The 23,337-nt window shown below is 37.7% G+C and overlaps 1 protein-coding gene across 5 annotated transcripts in view; it reads right to left on the bottom strand.

Annotated features, from left to right (window-relative positions):
• The window catches only part of PPFIA2 (PTPRF interacting protein alpha 2), a 176,050-nt gene extending 153,470 nt beyond the window's left edge, over positions 1 to 22,580 (bottom strand). For all 5 annotated transcript variants that reach the window (XM_036300686.1, XM_036300690.1, XM_036300688.1 and 2 more), the window contains exons 1-3: positions 22,473 to 22,580; positions 13,884 to 14,048; positions 4,387 to 4,461 (exon numbers count right to left, since the gene is read on the bottom strand). In XM_036300686.1, the coding sequence (XP_036156579.1) occupies positions 4,387 to 4,461; positions 13,884 to 13,994 (186 nt within the window). In that variant the 5' untranslated portion in view covers positions 13,995 to 14,048; positions 22,473 to 22,580. The remainder of the gene's footprint in view (positions 1 to 4,386; positions 4,462 to 13,883; positions 14,049 to 22,472) is intronic.
• Between the last annotated feature and the right edge of the window lie 757 nt (positions 22,581 to 23,337).

Raw genomic sequence — 23,337 nt, 5'->3', positions numbered from 1 at the left:
TTATACTGGCTGCTCAGCCTGAAATGTTTTCTATCATTTTTGAAGCTAAATCTTAGTCTTTCTTCATAGGTGAGGCTTCTATAATCAGAATAAATACCCTTCTCTTCTCTGCTCTTCTGGACTTCTAATTTTGCACCAAATTACATTTTACCAATATGTTTATATGTGCATTGCTATCACTTGAGGGCAAATTACATGAAAATTTCCATAATTTTTAACTTATTTTATTTTTTCCTATTCCTGATTGTCAGAGACTCCTCGGATTTTCTGCATATGGTAGTTGCTCAATAATTATATTTTGAAAGAAGAAACATCTTACTAATTTGATGTATAAGACCAATGCATTGGTGTTTATTGAGCATGCTTAAACTTATTCAAACTCTCTATTAATGAAATAGTTAAGGAATAATGTGAAAACACTGGTTACCACAAACTCTATATAATGAAATTGGACAAATATATATTGATCACGAGATTCGTATCATTGTACTGAGTGAAACAAATAAAAATGAGAAAGATGCAGTCCATTTTCGCAGGGAACTAACAACCTGGATTATGCAGGCATATAATTAACCTTAATGCTTGGTGAGCGGTCATAATAAGTGCTGAAGCAATAAGCTTTAGCAATTTAAACTAAAGAGCAATGGCTGTTGGCAAGAAACCATAAAATATTTCATCAAAATTGTGATGATGTCTGAACTTGAGTTTCAATGGGGAACTATAATTTCAGTGGGTGAAGTGGAGTTGTGGAGGCATTCCAAGAGAGACATTAGCATACGATTTAGAGGCAGGAAAAATGTGGGCTGCTTTCAGAAACAATGAATACAATGATTGAACAAGACCTTAGTAGAGGCAGTAGGGGTAGTGGAAGTTAGAGCTGGATTTAAAGGTTAGGACCATTGAAGAGGTTCTCGATGGTATATTAAAGGTCTATGTAATATATGTCATTATATATTAATATAGTATACTATATCATTATGTTATTAATATATTAACATGGCACACATTATGTATAAGTATATATTACATATTGGAATATGTTATGAAACATAATCATTATGATTGAATTTTGCCTAATAGGTTTAACTGTGAAGAATTATATAGCAGAAAGGGATAGGGGATGAGCAGACAGAAATCCTATATAACAAAAGGCTAATATGCAATTCGACCAAATGGCGGAACAACCAGTCGTTATGATGCGCCCTGACATAGAAGCATGGAACAGAATGTGGAATCTCAGAGGAAAGGTGGGGGAGGTGGGTGGGTGAGAATTGATCAACCAAAGAACTTGTATGCATAACTCATGGACATAGACAATAGGTGAAGATCTGTTGCAAGGAGCAGGGGAAGCTAGACAAGGTAAATGGGGAAAAAGGGGGACATATGTGATACTTTCAACAGTAAAAATTTAAAAAACGGTAGAATGTGAACAGATTCATGCTAGGTAAAAAAAAAAAAAAAAAGGAATTATAAGGAACACTAACTACATCATAGTTTTAGTTTAAAATCTAAAGCATCAAATGAAATGTTCCCCAACCACCAGTCATTTGCAGAAATTTTGTTCTAATAACTGATTGTTTTTCTTCTATCTTACATATTTTTATGTGACTCTTAAGAATGTGCTCTTAAGTTTTTCCTTTTGAAATAAAAATTTTCTCTTTATTTTCTAAAGTACCTTCTTCAATTACTTTCTCTAATACCCAAACTATCTAGTTCCCCTTTCTAAAGCTGCCATTAGCATGAATTTTTCTAAACTGACTTTTGTCAGTTTCCTAAATGTATCATCATCAATAAACAATGAATACTTATAAAAATTTATTGTACTAGTTGCTGTTACTATAGAGAAACAAGTCAAGCTGTGTTTTCTGATTTTTTTTTAGTATTTCATTGTGAAATATAAATAGCATTGTAAAGAAAAGTTGACTTGTTCTTATGTTCTTTCTTTAAAAATCACTAATCTATACTAATAAAAGCCTAGGTGGCCCTCACGTGCAACTTCGTCACAAGATGGCCACCACAAGATGGCCACCACAAGATGGCCACATGCACAGTGGAGGTGGGGCCCAGCAGCTGCTCCGCGTGGTGAGGTCTGGGGGTCCCGCAGCTCTGCATGGTGCGGAGGAGACGGGTCGTGGCAGGGGAGGGCAGTTGTGGGCAATTGGGCTGGCAGGGGAGCAGTTAGGGGTCAATCAGGCAGGCAGGCAGGCGAGCAGTTAGGAGCCAGCAGTCCCGGATTGTGACCGCAGGGATTGGGCCTAAGCCAGCAGTCAGACATCCCCCAAGGGGTCCCAGATTGGAGAGGGTGCAGGCCGGGCTGAGGGACAGCCCCCCCATGCACAAATTTCGTGCACCAGGCCACTAGTTATTTATAAACTATTTATTGTGAGAACTAAGATACCTTTATTTTTTACCTTTTTTAATGGATCTTTGCATTCCTTAACTCAGATTAAGCCTCATGGAAATTTATTACAAGCAACAACAACAAAATATATTAAAGTTTATAATGAGTACACAATTACTTTCCTCTTATTTATATAAATAATTTAAAACAAAACAAAAGCATTCAGAAAAACTACAGTGTTTTGAGAGTAATTCTAATGATTTAAAATTAATGAATCTATGTCCTAGTATAAGCAATCAAATGTACCATTCAGCCTACAAGAGACAATAACAATATTTGAGGGCTAAAACTGTGTTAAAGACAACAAACTCTTTTCTCCACTACTGCTGTTTCTCTACGTAACTGGACTCTTCAGTTGCCATTTCTGGAGCAAAGTTTCAGAGCCTCACTTGAATGTATAGAACATTTTTATTTCAGCGTAAATACTTCAGCCAAGTGGTCCTACTACACCTTTGTTTATGACAAATAGAAACTTTACCAATGTCATATTAAGCAAGACTTTCAAATCAGTAGTCACCAAACCTTTTGATTGTTTACCCTTATTAATAAAATATTTTGATTCGCCCAAGATAAACATAAATGAAAATCAAAATTAACAATGACAAAATAGACACAGTTAACATTTTCTTACTGCACACTCTAGGAATTAGCACACTCACTTTGCAGATAATTTACATATTCTCTCTCCTGAAAGGACTGAGTTCTTGTTATTACCCATTATTTTAGGAGTTCTTTTCTCCATCCAGTTTGTTAAGCTATCTGGTTGCCAAAAAGCTTTTGCTCTATATATTTTAAACTGTTTTTTCCACCATTTATGCTTTTTAACACTGCTAGCCTTTAATTCCCATGGAACTCATTCTTCCTGTAATTAAAAGTCCATTACTTCTGATATTTAAATTGTTAAACCTGGAACAAACAAAGCATATGTAAACTTGCTCATTTGCCTCAGCTTATTTTAAAGAGCAGGGAGTTTGTATTGGATAAAATTTTTAGTCTGATTTGAAAATGTGTGAATTTGTGTGTGTAGTGTAAATGTGAATATTATTTTCTTATAAATCCCTTGATAATACATAATTAATTACATTAACTTCCCACTTCTTTACTGATTTATTAAATAATTCAATAATTATTGAATTATTCTATTATGTCCACTAGTAATAACAATATTTACAGTATAAGAATAAAGTTCTGGGAAAAAATATCCTCATTAATAAAGTGTGTGTGTGTGTGTGTGTGGATGAGAAAGAGAGAGGGAAGAAAAGAAAGAGAGATAGGGCTATTTTTGTGGTATACACAGCTTAAATTTGTTTTATAGTCTAATGACTCCAAGTTCATTTGTGCACTAATAACCAAAAGAGGTAAAATCTTCTAAAGAAAAAAGCTCTGTAATACTTTCAACAATAAAGATAAATTTTAAATTAATAAATAAATAATATCTCTAAAGTTAAAAAAAAGGAAAAGAAAAAACAGCTCTTTAAATCTGAGATCATTACAAAACACTTTCTTAAAGTCATGAATTAGGTAAAATGAAATGGATTCAATGATGCCACTAAACATGGGCACAACGTTTTTTAGAAGATAAGAGTAATAAGGTCCCTAGGGGAAATATATTTATATCTCCAAGGAATTAACTTCATTTGCAACATTATCTAAGTTTAACAGACAATTTCCATGTTTTTCAATTTTGGAGCCAAGTTTTGCTTCTCAGAAGGACTGGCATTCTGACTGCAGTCTTTCTCAATCCCCATCTCACTAGTTCCCATGTCACTAGCCCTTCCTAAGTCTCCTTTCATCTCTTAGTGACAGATCTGAATCACCGGAAATGAGAAAACATGACTGGCAACCAGTTTCAACAGGCCTTGTTCAGTGGCAGATACAGAATGTAATTTATTCTGTGTGACAGTTTTCATAAATGTGACATGAAACACAGGGATATAATGTTAGCGATATTGCACCTCAGAAGAGGAGAAAGTTTGGTATGTTACCTCCTGATTAGCAGCAGCTAGTTCTTCTTCCAGTGCAGAGACTCTTTCTAAAGAAACCCTCAGTCGCTCCCTTACCTGGAAGAAAAACCAAAAATGTGCCGTAATGTACATCCCATACAAGTTAAACTGCTAATCCGTCATTAACAAAGATAGTCACGGTTGGCTATTTTCCCACTATTTATAGTCCTAATTTTTTGGGAATATGATGAATACATTGTCACCTCATAGTGCCACAGTATCAAAAGAGACTTCCTTGTAACTAAGTCCTTTTAGTGTTTTGAGGATAGATTTTCTTGTGGGTTTGGAGATTGACCCATCTTGTTCTCAATTCTGATTTGTAGTAAGTGAAGGCCAAATTTAAATGTTTAGTAAGATTTAATGAGGAATATAGGTTAGATAACATATGAAATAGATAAAAACATACAAAACAATTATATTTTAAAATATGTTTTTTAGAGAGAGAGGAAAGAAGAGAGAAAGAGAAACATCAATGAGAGAGAAACATCCAACAGCTGCCTGCTGCATACCTCCCACGGAGGATTAAGCAGCAACTCAGGCAAATGCCCTGACCGGGAATGGAACCACCAAGCTCTCAGGGCATGGGACAATGCTCAACCAACTGAGCCACACTGGTCAGGGCCATAAACAACAATTTTTAGGTTGCATTCTTTTCCAATTAGCAAACAAACAAAAAGCACTAGTGTCCTATAAATCTAAAATCTAATTTGAAATTTTTAAAAATCTCAATATACTTTTATACTGTACTAGAGGCCTGGTGCTTGAAAATTAATATACTGGAGGGGGGGGGGACCCTCAGCCTGGCCTGCCCCTCTCACAGTCCGGGAGCCTTCAGGGGCGGGAGATGACCTGGTGATCAGGGGAAGGTGACGCCCTATCACACCTCTGCTGCTGCCACTGCCTGCAGCACAAGCCTCAGCCAGTCCTGGTTACCTGATCCTCAGGTGTTCCTGGTGGTAGGGCAGCCACCATCTGAGGCTTGCCTGTGCCGTGGGTTGGCCCTGGGTGGCTGGGAAGCCACCATCCAAGGCTTGCCTGTGCTTCGAGCTGGCCCTGGGTGCTAGGCGATTGGGGAACTGCGGAAGCAGGCACATGGAGCAGCCGGGCCCGCCCCCAGCCATGCTCACCACCCTGGTGGGGCTGAGGGGAATGAGGGCTGTCATCTTGTGGCTGTGGGTGCTGCCATCTTTGAGGGTGTGGCAGTCAATTAGCATATTCCCTCCTTATTTGCTGTGGGCACTGCCATCTTTGAGGGTGGGGCAGTCAATTAGCATATTCCCTCCTTATTGGCTGTGGTTACCACCATCTTTGCGACAGAGTGGGGGTCAATTAGCATATTCCCTCTTTATTAGATAGGATAATGTTATCTGATATATATTCAGGTGACTGACTGTACTTAAATCCTGAAATAATCTTGAGTAATAAAGAATAAGTATATGAGTGGAGATTAATATTAGTTATTTTCATTATGCTCAAATTCTCTGCAAATTGCTAATCTACACTAATAAAAGACAAAGATGCTAATTGACCATACCTTCGCTATGCCCAAGCCATACCCATCAGCCAATCAGAGTGACTATATGCAAATTAACCCAACCAAGATGGCGGCCGTCAGCCATGGACCTGGGGAAAGCAGGAGGCAACCAAGCCTCCTGCTTTCCCTGGCGATGGAGGAAGCCAAGCTTCCCACCTGCCCTGGCAGGCTGTGGCCTCCGCAAAAGTCAACAAACTTTCAATTATAGAAGCTAAATAAATCCCAGATACCTGCTTCCAGCCAGCCTCCACTGGGAGCTTGGGTGGCTGGGTGCTATGGCCAGCCTGCAAACAGCCATCAGCCTCTAACCCAGGATGGCCACCCCCTCATGGGGTGAGGATCCCTGCTGGGGGGCTTGGCCAGCCTGAAAACAGCCCTCAGCCCCTCACCCAGGCTGGCCAGGCACCCCAGTGGGGGCCATAACCCTGAAAGGTCTGTGGCCAGCCTGAAAACAGCCATCAGCCCCTCAACCAGGCTGGCCAGGCACTCCAGTGGGACCCCCACCCTGATCTAGGACACCCTTCAGGGCAAACCAGCCAGCCCCCACCATGCACCAGGCCTCTATCTATCCTATATAATAAAAGGGTAATATGCACATTGACCCTAACAGCAGAGCAACTGCGAATCACTGGTCACTGTGACACACACTGACCCGGGGAGTGGGCCTAAGGCAGCAGGTGGTCATCCCCCGAGGGATCCCAGACTGCAAGAGGGTACAGGCCAGGCTGAGGGACCCTCCTAAGTGCACAAATTTTTGTGCACCAGGCCTCTAGTACATATACATAAATGGATATTTGATAACAAAGATGATTATGCAGATACTTCATGATATCTAGGCATACTAGATGGACTGCCAGGTATCAGTGCTGTTAGACGAATATCCAGTTGTTCATAACAATACTTATGCTGGTTTGACTCAATGGATAGAGCATCAGCCTGTGGACTGAAGGGTCCTGGGTTCAATTCCAGTCAAGGGCACATGCTGGGGTTGCAGGCTCAACCCCTAGTAGGGAGCGTGCAGAAGGCAGCCACTCAATTATTTTCTCTCATCATGGATGTTTCTATCTCTCCCTCCCCCTTCCTCTCTGAAATCAGTAAAAATATATTTTTTAAAAAATGCATAAAACTTATTCTGATTAATAACTGAACAAGAGCTACTTGGAAGAAACTCTTTATCTGACTTAGGGAATACTTTTGTATGAACATCTTGGAAAGATGCCAAAGAAGCAAATACCCCTAAGGCATGAAAATAGGAGGACTGCTGATATCTGGAATGCAGATATGAATAAAGAGTTTTAGTAGCTGTGCTTGATGTTTAACAAGGATGGTTATAAAGTTTTATGCCCACTTCCTAAAACACTAACTATAAATATGAGTACAGTGGGGCCTTGACTTACGAGTTTAATTCGTTCTGTGACGGAGCTCATAACTCAAATTACTCATATGTCAAATCAAAAAGTGAACGAGTGAGACATGTGTGCTGGGCTGATGTTGTGGTGTTCACTGTGACATTCGCTGAGCCAAATAGCGGTCAGGTATCTGAAGGTGACTCGTAACCCAAATTTTAGCTCGCAACTCAAAGCAAAAAATCAGCCGAGAGACGGCTCGTATTTCAAAAAACTCCTTAGTCGGGACACTCGTAAGTCAAGGCCCCACTGTATTCTGATAAAGGTTTAGGAATCCCAGTTGATGAGAACAGCAATGGTTAAATATAAGTAAATGATTTCACTATATGTAACATTGATTGGATCTCATTTAGACTGCTGTGAAGAGGTTAAGGTACCATATTTTAAAAGATATATTAAAATATTGGAATGATTCTAAAAGAATCACCTGAGTCATATAAGAGTGGCTGAAACTAGGCTATCTTGTAAGTTAAACATTTATATTCCCATTATACTGAGCCTTTAAGGAAACAGCATCACCCCTCAATAAATTTAGAACAGCATTAAAAACTTGATATTATATTAGCCACAAAGTAATGAATCTGAAGCTGTCTTTACAAGAAAATAAAAATAATTTCTGAATATATTTTGAATTAATGTTCTAAATGTAAACACTGTTGATATAAGTATCAATACATTATGTTAATTTTTATTCACATTTACTAGTAGCCTGGTGCACGAAATTTGTGCACTGGGGTGGCGGGGAGAAAGGGGGCCCTCAGTCTGGCCTTCACCCTCTCCAATCTGAGACCCCTCAGGGAATGTCCAACTACCTGTTTGTGCCCACACTTTTAACAGATAACAGCTCCATTGTTGTTTCTTTCTTATGCTTAAAACCATTGGAATTAGTAGGTATTCAAAGTTTGTATACATTTTGGGGGGACACCCTGTATATCTCTAGTCAGTGGTGAAAGAAACCAAAAGCAGATTTGGAACCCCCAAACAGGGAACCTCGCTCACTCCCCACTTCACTTTCCACCTTCGTGGGCAGCAGGAAAATCAACGTTTTCTCTCATTAATTTGGAAAAGCACGTCCTGTCACTTGCTGCCTGGCAGGAGTGCGCTAGGCTCCAAGCAAGCGAGGCTCAGTCAGGGCAGCCTTCGCTCATGGGTGCTGCCACCCAAAGTGCACATTCCTCCTCTACAGTTGCCCCGACTATACCACTGTTTCCCTGAGAGGACGGAATTCCTCTCCGCCTCTGGGTTCTTGATCTTGAACGCTGACCAAGGGCACCTCAGCGAGGGCCACCCGTGCCCACCAGGTGTGTCTGTCCGCACCTGCTCCTGCCTCAGCACCTGCATTAACCCCCCAGTGGTGTTCTCCTAGCTGCACTGGCCTTTGTGGGAACAGGGCATCAACACTCTGCCTTCTCACTGTCATCTCACAGGCGCCCACGCTCAGCACCCAGAACACCCAGACACTCTCCAAAGGATGTGAGCACATCAGAGGGGATGTGTGCACATCCTGTGGGGGTGTTAGGCTAGCTGGGTTGATGGAAGTGCGGTGGAGAGGTGGGGGGAACTTGTGCATGCCTTGGTTTGCAACTGTTGCAGGCGCGGGAGGGTGACATTGTGCTGGGGGATGTTCACACACCAGGGGGGGATGTGCACATTGGAGGCCTCTGGCATTGCAGATCCACAAACCCCCATGGTGCGGCCAGGAGGACGTCAGTCTGGCCTGCCACGGTGGCTGTCCATGCGATCCTGCACCTTCTGGGCCAGGGGGTGGATCTTGCGCAGCCACTCCTAGGCACTGATGGCCTGCAGGCGCTACTTCAGCTCAGCCTGCAGGCTCTGCTTGGCACAATCACAGCTGTCACCACCGCCATGTGGGGAGTACAGGCCTCCCTCCACCAGCCTGCCTCCCCTGTCCAGAGGCTCTCTGTACTGCTTACCTGCCCAGAGTGACTGGGGCTGGGCGGAAGCCAGGCGTCCTGCCATGCCCTGCCCAACCCCGGCCAATCCGCCCCTGTGCGAGCTGCCGCCCCACTGCGAAGGGTCACGGATCTGGGTCCTGGGACCGCGGAAAGCCTCAAGCGCTGCCCCCCGCCCGGCAGGGTCACAGATCTGGTCCCGGACTGCGGACAGCCTTGCCTGCTGCCGCCCATCTTCAGTATGCAAATTAGCCGCCATCTTGTTGCTTCAGGGTGGGGGTCCCCACTGGGGTGCCTGGCCAGTCTGGGTGAGGGGCTGAGGGCCGTTTTTAGGCTGTCAGGCAACTGAAGCTCCCAACCTCTCCTTTTTTTCTTTTTCTTTTTTAATTCTGGGATTTATTTACCTTCTACGGCAGCCACTGGAGCTGAGAGCTGGCTTTAGCTCTGAGGCCCTGCTGCAGCTCTGAGACCTCGGATGCTGAAAGCAGGGATCTGAGTTTCTTTGGGTTCTATAATTGTAACACTGTTGCGGTCCTGCTGGCTGAAGCCCGGCTGGCTGAAAGCAGGTTTCTGGAGTTTGTTTAGGTTCTATAATTGCAACATAGTTGCTTAGAGTTGCAGCTCAGAGGCCGGCAGTGGCAGGCGGGGAACCTTGGCTTCCTCCATCACTGGAGTAAGCAAGCCTCCTGTTCACTTCAGCTGCCTGGCTGCTGGCCGCCATCTTGGTTGGCAGTTAATTTGCATATCGCCCTGATTAGCTAATGGGAAGCATGTTGGAGCTACGGTTAATTACCATGTTTGTCTATTATTAGATAGGATATTAAAATGAAATTGTTCTCTGTATATAATTTACTATGTTAAACTTAGTAAAGAAACAATAGGTAGGACAAAAAGGTAACATTTCCAGGGTTTACTAGTAAAGAAGACGAACATTTTACCTTGTGCACATAGGTGAAACTCCAGTGATAGGAAAACAATAGTATATCTGACAAGGCTTTCACCTTTTTGCTCTGCTCTGAGCATAGCATCAGCAGGATGCCATAATTACCTTAATTCTTCATATTGGATTTGGTGGTTTTTTTCCCCCCTAAATATGAGTACACAATGTATAGCCTTGGCTCTAAGCTTAACTTTATTAATTTTTTTTATTTGACTATATTCAATTCATCAATTCCTGCATAGTCTTTATGTTAAGATATATTGCTTGCTTATTTAGAGAGCTATAATATAACCCCCAAAATATATATTTTATGCATGTATAGCATATTTGATATATAATTTCATTTGTGACATCTATATTCCTCATAATGCTATAAAAATAATTATGTGGAATTCTTTCTTCCCAAAAGATGTTTCAAAGCCACAGAAATTGTATCCCTGTGAATTAAAATAAAATAAATCCCTAAATACAACAAATGTGCTTCAGAATGAAAAGAAATTTTGGTGGAATAAGCATACATTTTAAATAAGTATTAAGTCATGGCAGGATTTCATTTTGGAATTATCCATCTTGTAACAACACCATTGTGAGAAAATCTTCAAATAGCAAAAGTTCAAACCCAGTTTTGGTACTGTTATATTAGATCACAGAAATTAATGGGGAGTGCATATATATTTGATATTTTTGCCATAATTGCCATATATCTCCTATATATTTTTTAAAAATAGTCAATACAAAACGCATATGTATTTCTCACTTCCTCCAGCCTACAGAATTGGTGAATATATTAGAGAGTGATGTCAAAACTACTGTTGGTCTTAGCTAATTGTAATAATCCTACCTTCGAACTTAGTGGATGTATGAATAAGGACATCCGCAATGAAGACTGCCAGTCATTTAATTGTCCATAGCATGCTCAAGCTTTTATACTGCATTTAGTTCTTCAGGTGTTCTAAACCCTGTATGATAAAGTTGGCAGTTTCTTGCTCTCAAGATATGGTTAATTGCATATTCATTTGATCTTCTATCCATATTTTAATATAATGTCCATAAATTAAATTAGATATTGTAATTACTTGTTTTATGTCTGTTTCCTCACACATTCCTATCATCATGAGAAGCTGTGAGCTATTCTTAGTTAGATAAATTGTCTATGAAGGTGCTTAGTCACATATTAATTCCTCAATAACTAAATGAAATATTTATTTTTAAAATATATTTTACTTATTTTAGAGAAAGGAAAGGGGAGGGATAGAGAGATAGGAGCATCAATGAGAGAGAAACATCAGCCAGCTTCCTGCACGCCCCCTGTTGGGGATCTAGCCTGCAACCAAGGTACATGCCCTTGACCAGAATCAAACCCAGGACCCTTCAGTCCATGGGCCAGCACTCTATCCACTGAGCCAAACCGATTAGGGCTGAAATACTATTTAAAACAAGCATGAAGGTCAACAGTGATAATATCTTTACATAGTTCTAAAGCTTTGTCAAATGCTGAAACTTGGTACTCATGTTAATAGTAATATCCATTTAATATTCACTGAGCATTTGACACATGCTGAGCATGAGCTAAGAGCTTTGCATGTCAGATCATTCCTAATCCTCATGACAACTCTATGAGGTAGGTGCTATTATTCTCTCCTCAAAAAAAGAAGATGCTTAGAGATGACAGTTATGGATGTCTGTCCAATTTCAGAGACCAAAGTCATGACAGTTTTCCTTTAAGCTGTTGAGCATTACTTAGTTGATAATTAGTTCAGTTGTCCCTAAACTTACTAATATGCAAGACACACCTGGTGAGTTATTACATCATATTACAGCTTCCTGGGCCATGGCTTAAAATACTTCATTTAATTATGTTGAGTTCACTGTACTGATAGTAAATTATTTCTATATTCTAAGTTGTACAACAATCATTTTCTTCTTAAATGTATGTACATCTATCAGGTTATTTGTCTTAAATGGTGTTTTTTGCTTTCTATTCATTCCTGCATAAAAGTATTCCTCACTTAAATGATGTGGGGTGCTTCCAGGGAGCATCCCAAACCACACATTCTCAAGTACCTTCATTCAAGTTATGTTAAATTTTCTCTGAACAGGTCATGTTCTTCATATACCTCTGGGTTATATTATATATTGGCTGCAGTGTTTAAAGTATCTTTATTTCTCTGCTTAAAAAACCCTGACACATTTTTAATACCCAGATCAAATGTTACCCCCTCTATGAATACATTCACGACTTCCTTGTCACTTTCTCAAGCAGAATAAGTCACAATTCTTTCTGTGACTCGTATCACATTTTACACGTCTTCTTAGTAGTGCTGTTATTGACATGTGAATCTGCAGTACTAATTTTAAACTCCTCAGTTGTAAGAAGAATATATTATTTATCTTTTTGTGACAAATATCTGCCAAGGAGTCTGATACATAACAGATATTCTATAAAGTCTTGCAGATTCTTAACAATATACTTTTGTAATAAGAAAGGGGATATAATATGAAACAACATTAAATATATTCAATGATGATTTGATAAGCAATATTTGTTGATATTATGTTTATCAGGAATCATTATATATTTTTGATTTATTCAGTATTCATAAAAAGTCACCTCTCAGAGCTAAAATAAAAAATAAAATAATTTATTCCTAATTATCTGGAAAACAGAACTATAGTTATTATTATGTATATATTCCACATAATCCCCAGCTCAAAGAACATCTGAAAGATCAATGATAAAAATACATATGTATATAAATATTAAATAGAGCAAGAGTGCCTGCATGTCAAAACCTAGATATAACTGGGTAAGAATCCCTAGTGTGGATTTTAATGCTCAGAACTTTTCTGATAGTTTACAATGAAGTGACCCAATTTCCACTTTACAAAATCCTAAAGCTTTATTCATTTTTAAATGTTCATTCTTTAAAACTTACAAAATGGAAATTATGTCATAAACCTTACTAACCCGCAAAGAATATTATCATCATATTGGCTTATGTCAGTAGAATCTATCTGAGGACCAGCTGAAAGAAATTTATGGCTACTTTAAAAAAGACCTAAAGTAGGTTTTTCTACTAATACCTTATGCTATTATCTTCAGCGGCTTAAAAATGTATATTCAAAACTATGATATTAGAGACCTATAAATACTGTATGGTTATAATATATACTTCAAGATATGCTTACTTGCCATTTAGTTGTCTCTAATGTTGGCATCTATATACATGCATTTCAGAGAGAGGTGGGGCAAGAGGAAATGAAAAAGAGAGAGAGAGAAAAGCTGAGTGATAATATTAAATTTCAACTGGCAATAGGGAGTTGGACCATAATGTACCATAACAGAAGTCTAACGTGAGAAGCCATATATCCAGTGGCATTAAAAACATTCACATAGTGATGAATGTTACCAATATACACACAGTAATCCTGTTGCATTTATAAAAAATAAATTTCTTATAACTCAAAGGTGTTCCTCTGAACTGAGTGTTCAGGAGTCAGGAGTGTCATGGATGAAGACAAAGAGCACAGTTGCTGCAATCCTCAGCAAAAGCACAGGGAAGCTGAAATCTTTTGCCATTACTATAGTTTTTATTTTTAGTAAAGTTTTTTTTTTAAAAAAATATAGCTTTTTTGAAGTAAAGTTGACATGTAAGATTGTAAGAATCCCTTTTACAATACTGTACCTTTTCATCCAAGGCCTTGTGGTGCTCAAACAAAGATTTCAGTGCCTTGAGAACCTCCACTTCACTGGAAACTCCCGAGGGGGACTGGGCTTGCCGTTTTACCACCGTCATTCTTAGTGACCTTTCGTGTCGTGACACAAGGCACTCCAAATGCTCCAGTAACAGCTGTTGAGTTTAACAGAAAATAGAATTATCTTATGGATTTGAATGATTAATTCTTAAAAATGACTTCCTTAAAAGATTGTAAGTTTACATAATATCTAATGATAACCTCAGATTATAATACAGGTAAGTGGCAAAAAGTGCAAACCTGTGTCCAAACCAGGCTTCATAAACTACATTAAAACTAAATAGCATTGCAAGAGGGCATAGAGGGGATAAAGGTGATGGGGAAAATCAACTAAATTGCAGTTCTATTATATGAAAAATTACTGAATTTAAAAATATAATGTAAATTGTATACATTCTTTTGGAAAATTTAACCATTTGAGTATGGATTCAGTAGAGCACAATGTAATATGTGTGACCCAATATGAAAATTATTAAAGAACATTGCACAATGCATGATGGTTTTGTTAATAATGTTTAAAGTCAAAATTAATTCCATTTACATTTGGTTATTTAATTTTTTTATTTGAAGGAAATGTACATAATAATCACATGGCTTTAAATGTGATTGTAATGATAATCACATGTTGTATAGTGATTACAGTAATAATCACAATTACCAGTTGCTATAGTAATTATTAGTGATAATTGCTAATAATTTTATGTACAATTAATTCTTAAATTATATCATAAAAATGTATGCAGTCAAATGGAATAGAGTAACTGAAATTTGCAATAGTCATTTTGGAAAAAAGGTTAAAGGACGTAATTTTATTTTAAATCATTTTTTATTTTTTAATTACAATTGACATGAGATATGTATATATAAATTTCAGGTATAAATACTTTTTAAACTGAGTAGTCTAGAACCTTCATTTACCCAGAGTGGCCACTGGAGCCATGATAGAAGTCCAGGATAGATAGAAGTCCAGTGGTTTCAGTATATTACAGACTCTATGCTTTGACTTTTTCCAGACAAAATTTGTTTTTAAATGTTTCGTGACTTAGAATATCACCTTTATTTTATTGTATGAGGGAGTTCTGCCACTAAAAGCAAAGATACATGAGAAGAAAATTAAAAAAAAACTGGGTTATCAGTTATTAAAATGTTGCTATTGAAGAATAACACATGACCAGTTGGTTCTTTAGGAGAGCTTTTCAGGAGGATGGTGGAAGTGTAGGCTAACAAATGGTGTCTGTGCAAAATAAAGCAGAAGTTACTCAAACAAGAGAAAAAAAACAAATAGAAGATACTGGGGTGGAAATAAAAAATTTAGTTTTTTCCCCAAGATTTTTTCCTAAAGCTTACACAGTAATGAAAATTTTTGATTTTCATAATGTCATTGCTAGATTGAGTGTCACATATTAGCATCACATTTCTTAATGTTTATTAAGTTAATAAGTTCTCTACACTTACTATTTCTAATTATGGGTCAGTGTCAGAAAACTTTGCCATGCCACTGGCATAAAGAAACATAAAAACCTGAGATTCTAAACATATACAAATCAGTAGGTAGAGGTCATGTTTAAGGATCAAAATAATTGTAATAGAAATTCTCTATGAAGATGACACAAATATTGATAGTTCAAGGAGTTTTCCTTTTATTTATCAACTTCTGATTATATTCATGATATTCTACTCTTGAATTCTATAGATACATGCCCGAGTTCATTAAATCTAATCAGTTTCAGGTAGGCTATATAGCATGTTATGCACTTAACCCTGCCTATTTCTCCAACATCATCTGGTGTTAGTCTTTCCCTGCAAAGCATGCTCTAACTACATACGCCTACTTTTGGACCCTCAATATGCCGAGCCTTTGCTTGTGTTGAAATTTCTGCCTGGAATACTCTTCCTTTGGCTCTTCATGTGACCAGCTCTTTCTCATTCTCTAATCTTAGTTTAAACTTCACCCTCTCAAAGAAACCCTTGCTTGATACTCTGTGTGAGGTAGGTCTCTCCTCTTCCCATCCTCCATAATCCTCTATTTGAATCTCTTGCTTATTTTCTTCACAACATATCATGCTGTGTTATTTCTCAAGAACAATTTCACTAAATTTTATTGTTTCCTCATTAAAATATAGACTCCGCAAGGGTAGGTACTATGTTTATCTTGATTTAAATGATCTGGGTATTTGAATATTGGCTTAGTTCCTGACATCTATAGATACACAATAAGTATTTGTTGAGTGGATACATGTCGGTAATACTGTTGTTTAGAATTTTAATATGAAAAAGGAGCTGATAAAAGTGAGATTGTACTGTAGACTTGACAGTTGTGGTTGCCCCAAATCTTATGAACAAACCCTCCATATTTAATAGTTCCCCACTTTCTGAATGCTATTGTCTCAGTAACATAGGCTCCAAGAAACATTTCTCAGTCATGGCTACCACTAGGTGGCAGATATGTGACTTAAGAGTCAGCTAATCAGAGCCACGTGCACAGGACAGATTCTGAGGGGAGAGATGAGGAAATGTGATGGGCGGGGCATCTGTTTTGCTGGCACAGGTAGCAGCAGAGGGTGCATGTTACTGGGACTGGGGGTGTGAGGAAAATTTACAAGACTAAGAAATGTGGTCCTAGAAATTGTGCCTGGAAGCTCAGTTGAGAGATTTTTATATACCTTAATTAATGTTTTCTTGATTAAAACAGCTAAGCTGTGCTCTTATGTGCAACTAGGAACTCTCATCTATATAATAATAAAACCAAATATATTTTTATTAGTATAAAACAGACTCCTTAAGAGCTTAAATTAACTTATCCTGAATACACTTCAATACTAGGAAAATATTCTACATAACATATGCTTAGTACTTGACGATTTAAATTAATGATAAATATAAATTATCTAGCCTGGATAATGTGCCTACAGATATTTTAATGTAGGGTGTATCTATGGCTTTTAAGCTTACAAATGAAAATAAATTAAAAATAAAAAGAACTAATCCAAGATACCACTTAATATTTGCTAATTGTACCTTTTCTGGAAGCCACACTTTAGTATAATATTTAATAAAGCTTGCAGAGGTATACTAAAAAAAAAAATTCAGGGGCTATATGAATGGCCATTAATCCTATGTTGGAGTTCACTTTAAATGACCACAGCATATATAGCTATACAAAGAAACATGTCATATATGCATGCACACATATGGCACCGTTGGATATTTTTTAACTAAACTTCTAAAACTATACATCTTTATATTAATACATGAATTTGACATAACATTGTGCACAATTATTTACAATGACAAGTGGCATTGAAGTAGAAAGCACCTATATATGCATACACACGTATCTTCACCTGCTTTTCACCGCTAGGGTCTTCTTTTTCCTCAATTGGACTGTATTTTATAATCATTGAGGAAATGTCTTTGGAGGAAGGTTATGAACTTGTGTAGAAAGGTTTGTCAGGAATGGGAAGCTTTCCTTTGGTAGTGGCAGGTTTCTGTATTTGAACATTTATATAATTCCTTTAGATAAAAATAAGAGGGCAGAGTAAGAATTGATTTAAATTAGGTCTTTAATTTGAATTAAGGACAATTAGGTCTTAGTTTATGACCCATGAGATGAGATTTCAGCTTTGTTATTTCTGACTTCTGAAATCAAAGCTTTCTTTTCAAAGTTATGCAGTCGTTACAACCATCCTTTGAGATCTTCAGCCACAAAAACAGTTGAAACAGTTCCAAAACAACAACAAAAATTATGTACTCTGAGCCCAGCCGGCATGGCTCAGTGGTTGAGCATCGACCTATGAACTAGGAGGGCAAGGCTCAATTCTCGATTAGGGCACATGCCCAGGCTGCAGGCTGGATCCCTAGTGTGGGGTGTGCAGGAGACAGCCGATCAATGATTCTCTCCCATTATTGATGTTTCTATATCTCTCTCTCCCTCTCCCTTCCTCTCTGAAATCAATAAGAACATATTAAAAAATTCTCCATTCTGATATTAAGAGATAGTAACTATATCAACATTTTTGGTTTCCTTTTATCTCGTCATTAATTCAGATAATTCTGAAGGAAAAACCATGTACATTCTAGTAATCAAATTGAGTAAGTTGAAATAAACATCAGAAATAAGTTATTTTCTCTAAGTATAACTTTGTCTAAGTGTGATCAGAGTTTTAAGAATGACAAGTCTTGTTTAATCACCTTTTTCTATATTTTATTAGTGTGGTAATATTAAACAATAAAGCTTGCTTAATTGTTTCTGTAAATACTTGCTATAATATTTGTACAATCAAGTATAACATTAGGATGCTTTTATTTGGATGTCCTCAATTTAATTACTTGAGGCAGTTGGATTTTCATTCACTCATATTTCGGGGCAAGGGACCAGTTGTTTCTGTAGTGACAACATGATACATAGCCACAACTTTCAGCTTGGACATCACAATAAATACCTAGTACATTATTTTCCACACAATTGAGGCAAAAATAAATTATTGAACAGATTAGGAATGAATTACACACACAAAAAAGGACTCTGCTCTTCCTTAAACACAATTTTATCATAGCACATGTGACTTGTGAATTACATAGGAATATGATTTCTTAGATACATCACCTGTGGTGAAGCTGAGCAATGGATTCCCTGGGTGTGTCACTTCTCAGTCATGTGACCTGATGCAAGTTACTTATTATGTCAGTTTTTTCATCAGTTAAGTGGGGAAAGTGGGAGTGCCACAAGGATAAAGTGGGTTAAACATGTGAAACCCTTAGAAAAACATTCTGTACTTAATTAATTTAGCTATTATATTATCATTTTTATTACTTGATATATTAAATAAACTTTATTCATTAAACTCCATTGAAAACTTCCGTTTTCTATTTCAAAGAAGGTATAATTCATCCAAATATCAAACAGGAGGGCCCTTCTGATCTGATTTTTTATGATACTCAAAATTAACACAAATACCTCTATCCATTTATGAGTTCTCTTTGTGATTGTCTTTTTTTGTGTTATTTCAACCCATATGTTAACTACTCAAGATAAAAGGACAAGTTTATGAGAACCATGGAAATTAAAACATGCAATTCTACTTTAAACTTTCTCACAATCTAACACCAATCAAAAATTTTTGCAGGCGTGAGAAGAAAATACTAGCTTGTTACTTTCTCTAAATGACCAATAAGTAGGTGTTTATAGCAAGGGGAAAACACAGCATATAGAAGAAAAACGATTATATAAAATCTATAAAACTGTTATATTTAGCAACATTTAATAGGGCATTATGGAGGAAGAGATGGGTATTGCTAGTTTTCAGCCCTTTATATTTTTTGTGTGGTGGAGAAGGTCAGAGGTGATTATGTAACTTAGGTAGTTGTCATATAACCAATATTTTGCACAAGGAAGACTTCATAAATTCATTTTCCTTTGACATAATCAACAAAAAAAATCCTCCATATAACTGATTTTAAGGAAAGTAGAGAAATGTTTTCTAGGTGGAGGACAGGTGAAAAAAGTAAAGGGGATTAAGAAGTACAAATCACAAATTATAAAAATAGTCACAGGGCTGTAGGGAATCTATGCTAATAAAAGAGCAATATGCTAATTAGACCGGATAGCCAAATGACCTTCTGGATGTCCTTCTGGACAAAGCTGTGGTGGCAGAGCCCAAGTCAGAGGCAGTTAGGGGTGATGAGGCAGGCAGTGGAGCAGTTAGGGGGCGATCATGCCAGTAGGGGAACAGTTAGGGGGTGATCAGGCTGGCAGGGGAGCAGTTAGGGGCAACAGATAGGTAGGCAGAAGTGATTAGGGTTGATCAGGCAAGCAGGCAGAGAGGTTAGGGGTGATCAGGCAGGCAGACAGGCAAGCAGTTAGGAGCCAGCGGTTCCAGATTGCAAGAGGGATGTCCGACTGCCAGTTAGGATCAGGCCTAAACTGGCAGTCAGACATCCCTGAGGGGTCCTGGATTGGAGAGGGTGCAGGCCAAGCTGAGGGACTTCCCCTCTCCCGTGCACAAATTTCATGCACCAGGCTTCTAGTATAGTCAATAATACTGTAATAACTATGAATGGTGGCAGATGAGTACTAGACACATTACGGTGATGTCTTCATAAGGTACATAAATGTCTAATCTCCAATTTGTACACCTGAAAGTAATATAGTATTGTATGTAAAAAATAATTTTAAATTAATTTTAAAAGAAAGAAAAGAAAAACATTCTCCAGGTTTATCCATGTTTTCAAAGTAACTATTATTCATGTTTAAAATCAATGGCTTCAGCCGAAACCGGTTTGGCTCAGTGGCTAGAGCGTCGGCCTGCGGACTGAAAGGTCCCAGGTTCGATTCCGGTCAAGGGCATGTACCTGGGTTGCGGGCATATCCCCAGTAGGAGATGTGCAGGAGGCAGCTGATTGATGTTTCTCTCTCATCGATGTTTCTAACTCTCTATCTCTCTCCCTTCCTCTCTGTAAAAAATCAATAAAATATAAAAAATAAAATAAAATAAAATAAATAAAATAAAATCAATGGCTTCAATTTCTACTGTCCTAATGAAACTTAATACTTGTATTTTGCTCACATTGACTCCTGAATAGGTATTTCAAATATAGCTTGCCTTTGTTCTTTTATTACCCAAGCTCCTTTGCAGGTACAATAGTCACAGGCACTTTTGGACCTCTTGGGGTATAATATGGTGAAAACCGTGTGGATGATGTCCCCAAATCTCCCAGTTCTCTGAAATTAGTCACAATTAAGGAGAACTGACATACTCTATATGGTAGAGATTAATTCTTAGGCAATGTCTCATATAAGCTGTAGTAAACCTACGCGTTTTTTCATGGATTTAAATTGAATAATTGTGCTGAAGGCCTTGTGGCTAAGGGTACAGGCTCTGGAGTTACTCTGCCTTAGTTTTTAAATCCCTTATGTGCTATTTATCACTGCATGACTTCTGGCAAGTTATCTGCCCTTTTCTGAGCTCAGCTGACTCATCTGCAAAATGGAGATAATTATAACATCTCCCACATAGGGCTGTGGAAAGGGGTAACAGGGATGTGGAAAGAAAGGCTACATAAAGCAGAAATAGATACACAACCAATAAGAGAGTTTCTGTGCATTTTAAATATGAGAAATAGTTGAAAGCTACCTGGAGGTTTGCATCTCCCTCCATTTTCAGCTTCCGGCTCCTACTTTTACATTTGGCATATTGTGCTACATCAGGGAATGTAGCCAAAAGTGTTAAAATAGAGAGTAGTGAAACCGGGCAGAATAAAGCTCATAGCAGAAATAAACTTTAAATTTGGGTGGGAAAAAATACAGTGTAACTCAAAAGTCAAGGGTGGGGCAATATATAGAGGGAGAAAAAAAAATTAACCTGACCCCTAAATAACACGATCTAAACTTCTCATTTTGTCCTGTTTGGAGCACCATGAGACTGGCTCATCAGAGTCACAATAAAAACCAGTTCCTGTGTGCACACGCATAAAACAAGCCCCTGATGAATAAGGAGATAAACTGAATCTGATGATATAACCATTGTTCATGTAGCAGTATCTCTCATTAGCGCACTAGCTCACTGTTTATGAAGCTATAATTTTTATATTACTCTCCAAGACCAAGCATAAAATGAACAAGTACATTAACTATAACTTGTTTTCTCAGCATTAATCTGTTAGAACTCTAACATTTAAAATATTTTTCACCTACTTTATATAAAGTTGAACTACATCACACAAAAGTATTTTTTCTCTATGTTCATTAGTAGAATAGCTGCTCTCATTTCTGGGCATTATGGTAATTTATATATTTTATTAAATTTAGTGACTTCATAGCTAGAAAAGGCGGAATCTTCAATCACATTTTGAACTTGAATGTTAAATGTTATGAGATTGAAACAATACGTGGGTTTCCAAGAGGAGAATATAGTATATTCCATCAGTTTCCTAAACTCAGAAATCAGAAATGAAAGTCTCCATGACAATCTTCTAAAACAGAAAAAGTAGATCTCTTTTAACTTGGAGATTTCTGTTCCAGTGGTTTTGCATTTTAAAACTTTAAAAATTTTTTTATAAATAAATATTTTGCTGGGTGAGGTAAGGCCAATGCCACAACACTCCCTCATATTACCTCATAATCGAAACTCATGCTCCCCCCCTCAAACCTCTCCCCTGTGCCTATCTCTGGCCTCTGAGGTATTGGTTGCCCACTCCAGAGTAACACTTTGAAAGTTTGAAATTCTGTATTGAAACCCAGCCTTGCTTTTTAAAATTGAAAAAAGCAAAAAGGACAGGGGAAAGGGACATTTTCTAAGGCAACATAGTAATTTAGTACCCGAAACTCTAATTTAGGTTTCCTGTCTTCCTGTTTTGAGTTTTGTAGTATATTGTCCTTTATTTTAAGTAACTGACTGTAAGTGATGTCTGCTTAAAGTATTCCTGAAGTTTTTAAATATTTATTTTTTATGCCCATATAAGAGATAAGGCACTGAATTATATATGTAATCAATTTCAAGCAGAGGCAGTTTTATACTTACTCTTGTGTTATTTCTTTCAGCTTTAAGTTCAGAAATTTCTTCTTCCTTTTCTAGAAGTTGTTCCCTACATGCATTTAATTCTTTTGTCAGTGCAGCAAATTCCTGAAAAGGGAATAAAACATATTTGAAGACACATTTCAGATTAAGGAAAAACAACATTCCAACATAAATTTAAAAAGTCAAAGTCTAATCGTTTGAATGTAAAGAATGAAAAAAAAATGACTCAATTGACTGGCTATATACATATTTTGCTGTTACTAAATTAACTTGATTCCAACATTCAAAAAATTTGAATTCATTATATTTAACATATACATTTTATTATAGTATGCTGCTTAGATGAATGGATAAAATATGTTTCAAAATGTATCAGATATATTGTACTGAACTTAACATTCGTATGATAATATATATATGTAAAAAACAGAGAAATATGCTAATTAACCAGGACATGTAACGGGTTGGTTGACTGGATAGGAGGCGGTTGCGTGCGCAGTGTCAGGGGCGGGGCATCAGGGGCCTCCGTGTGCCTGCGCTGGGAGAGGGCATGATCAGCAGTGGCTGTGGCTGCTTCAAGGGCCGGAGAGGGATTGGGGGGCACCTCGCGATTTTGAATCGCACACTGGGCTCCTAGTGTATTAATAATATAGAAATTTAAATTTGACTAATTTTGTTAACCCCTCAAAAAATCTTACACTTTTATTCCTATAGAGAGCAATGTTGTGACTACATACCGGATCATCAAAGAACACACAACAAAAATACTACCACCAACACCAACCAAAAAAATCCTACTAAATGTGCTATTTAGAGATTAAAAAGTTCATTTACCCATTAACAAGATAAAGAAAGAGAATGTACCTCT

This window comes from Myotis myotis, unplaced genomic scaffold, assembly GCF_014108235.1.
Source record: "Myotis myotis isolate mMyoMyo1 unplaced genomic scaffold, mMyoMyo1.p scaffold_m19_p_3, whole genome shotgun sequence".
In the NCBI taxonomy this organism is placed as follows: Eukaryota; Metazoa; Chordata; class Mammalia; order Chiroptera; family Vespertilionidae; genus Myotis; species Myotis myotis.
The sequence above is the reverse complement of the archived record's forward strand: the minus strand, read 5'-3'. Positions and strand labels throughout refer to the sequence as shown.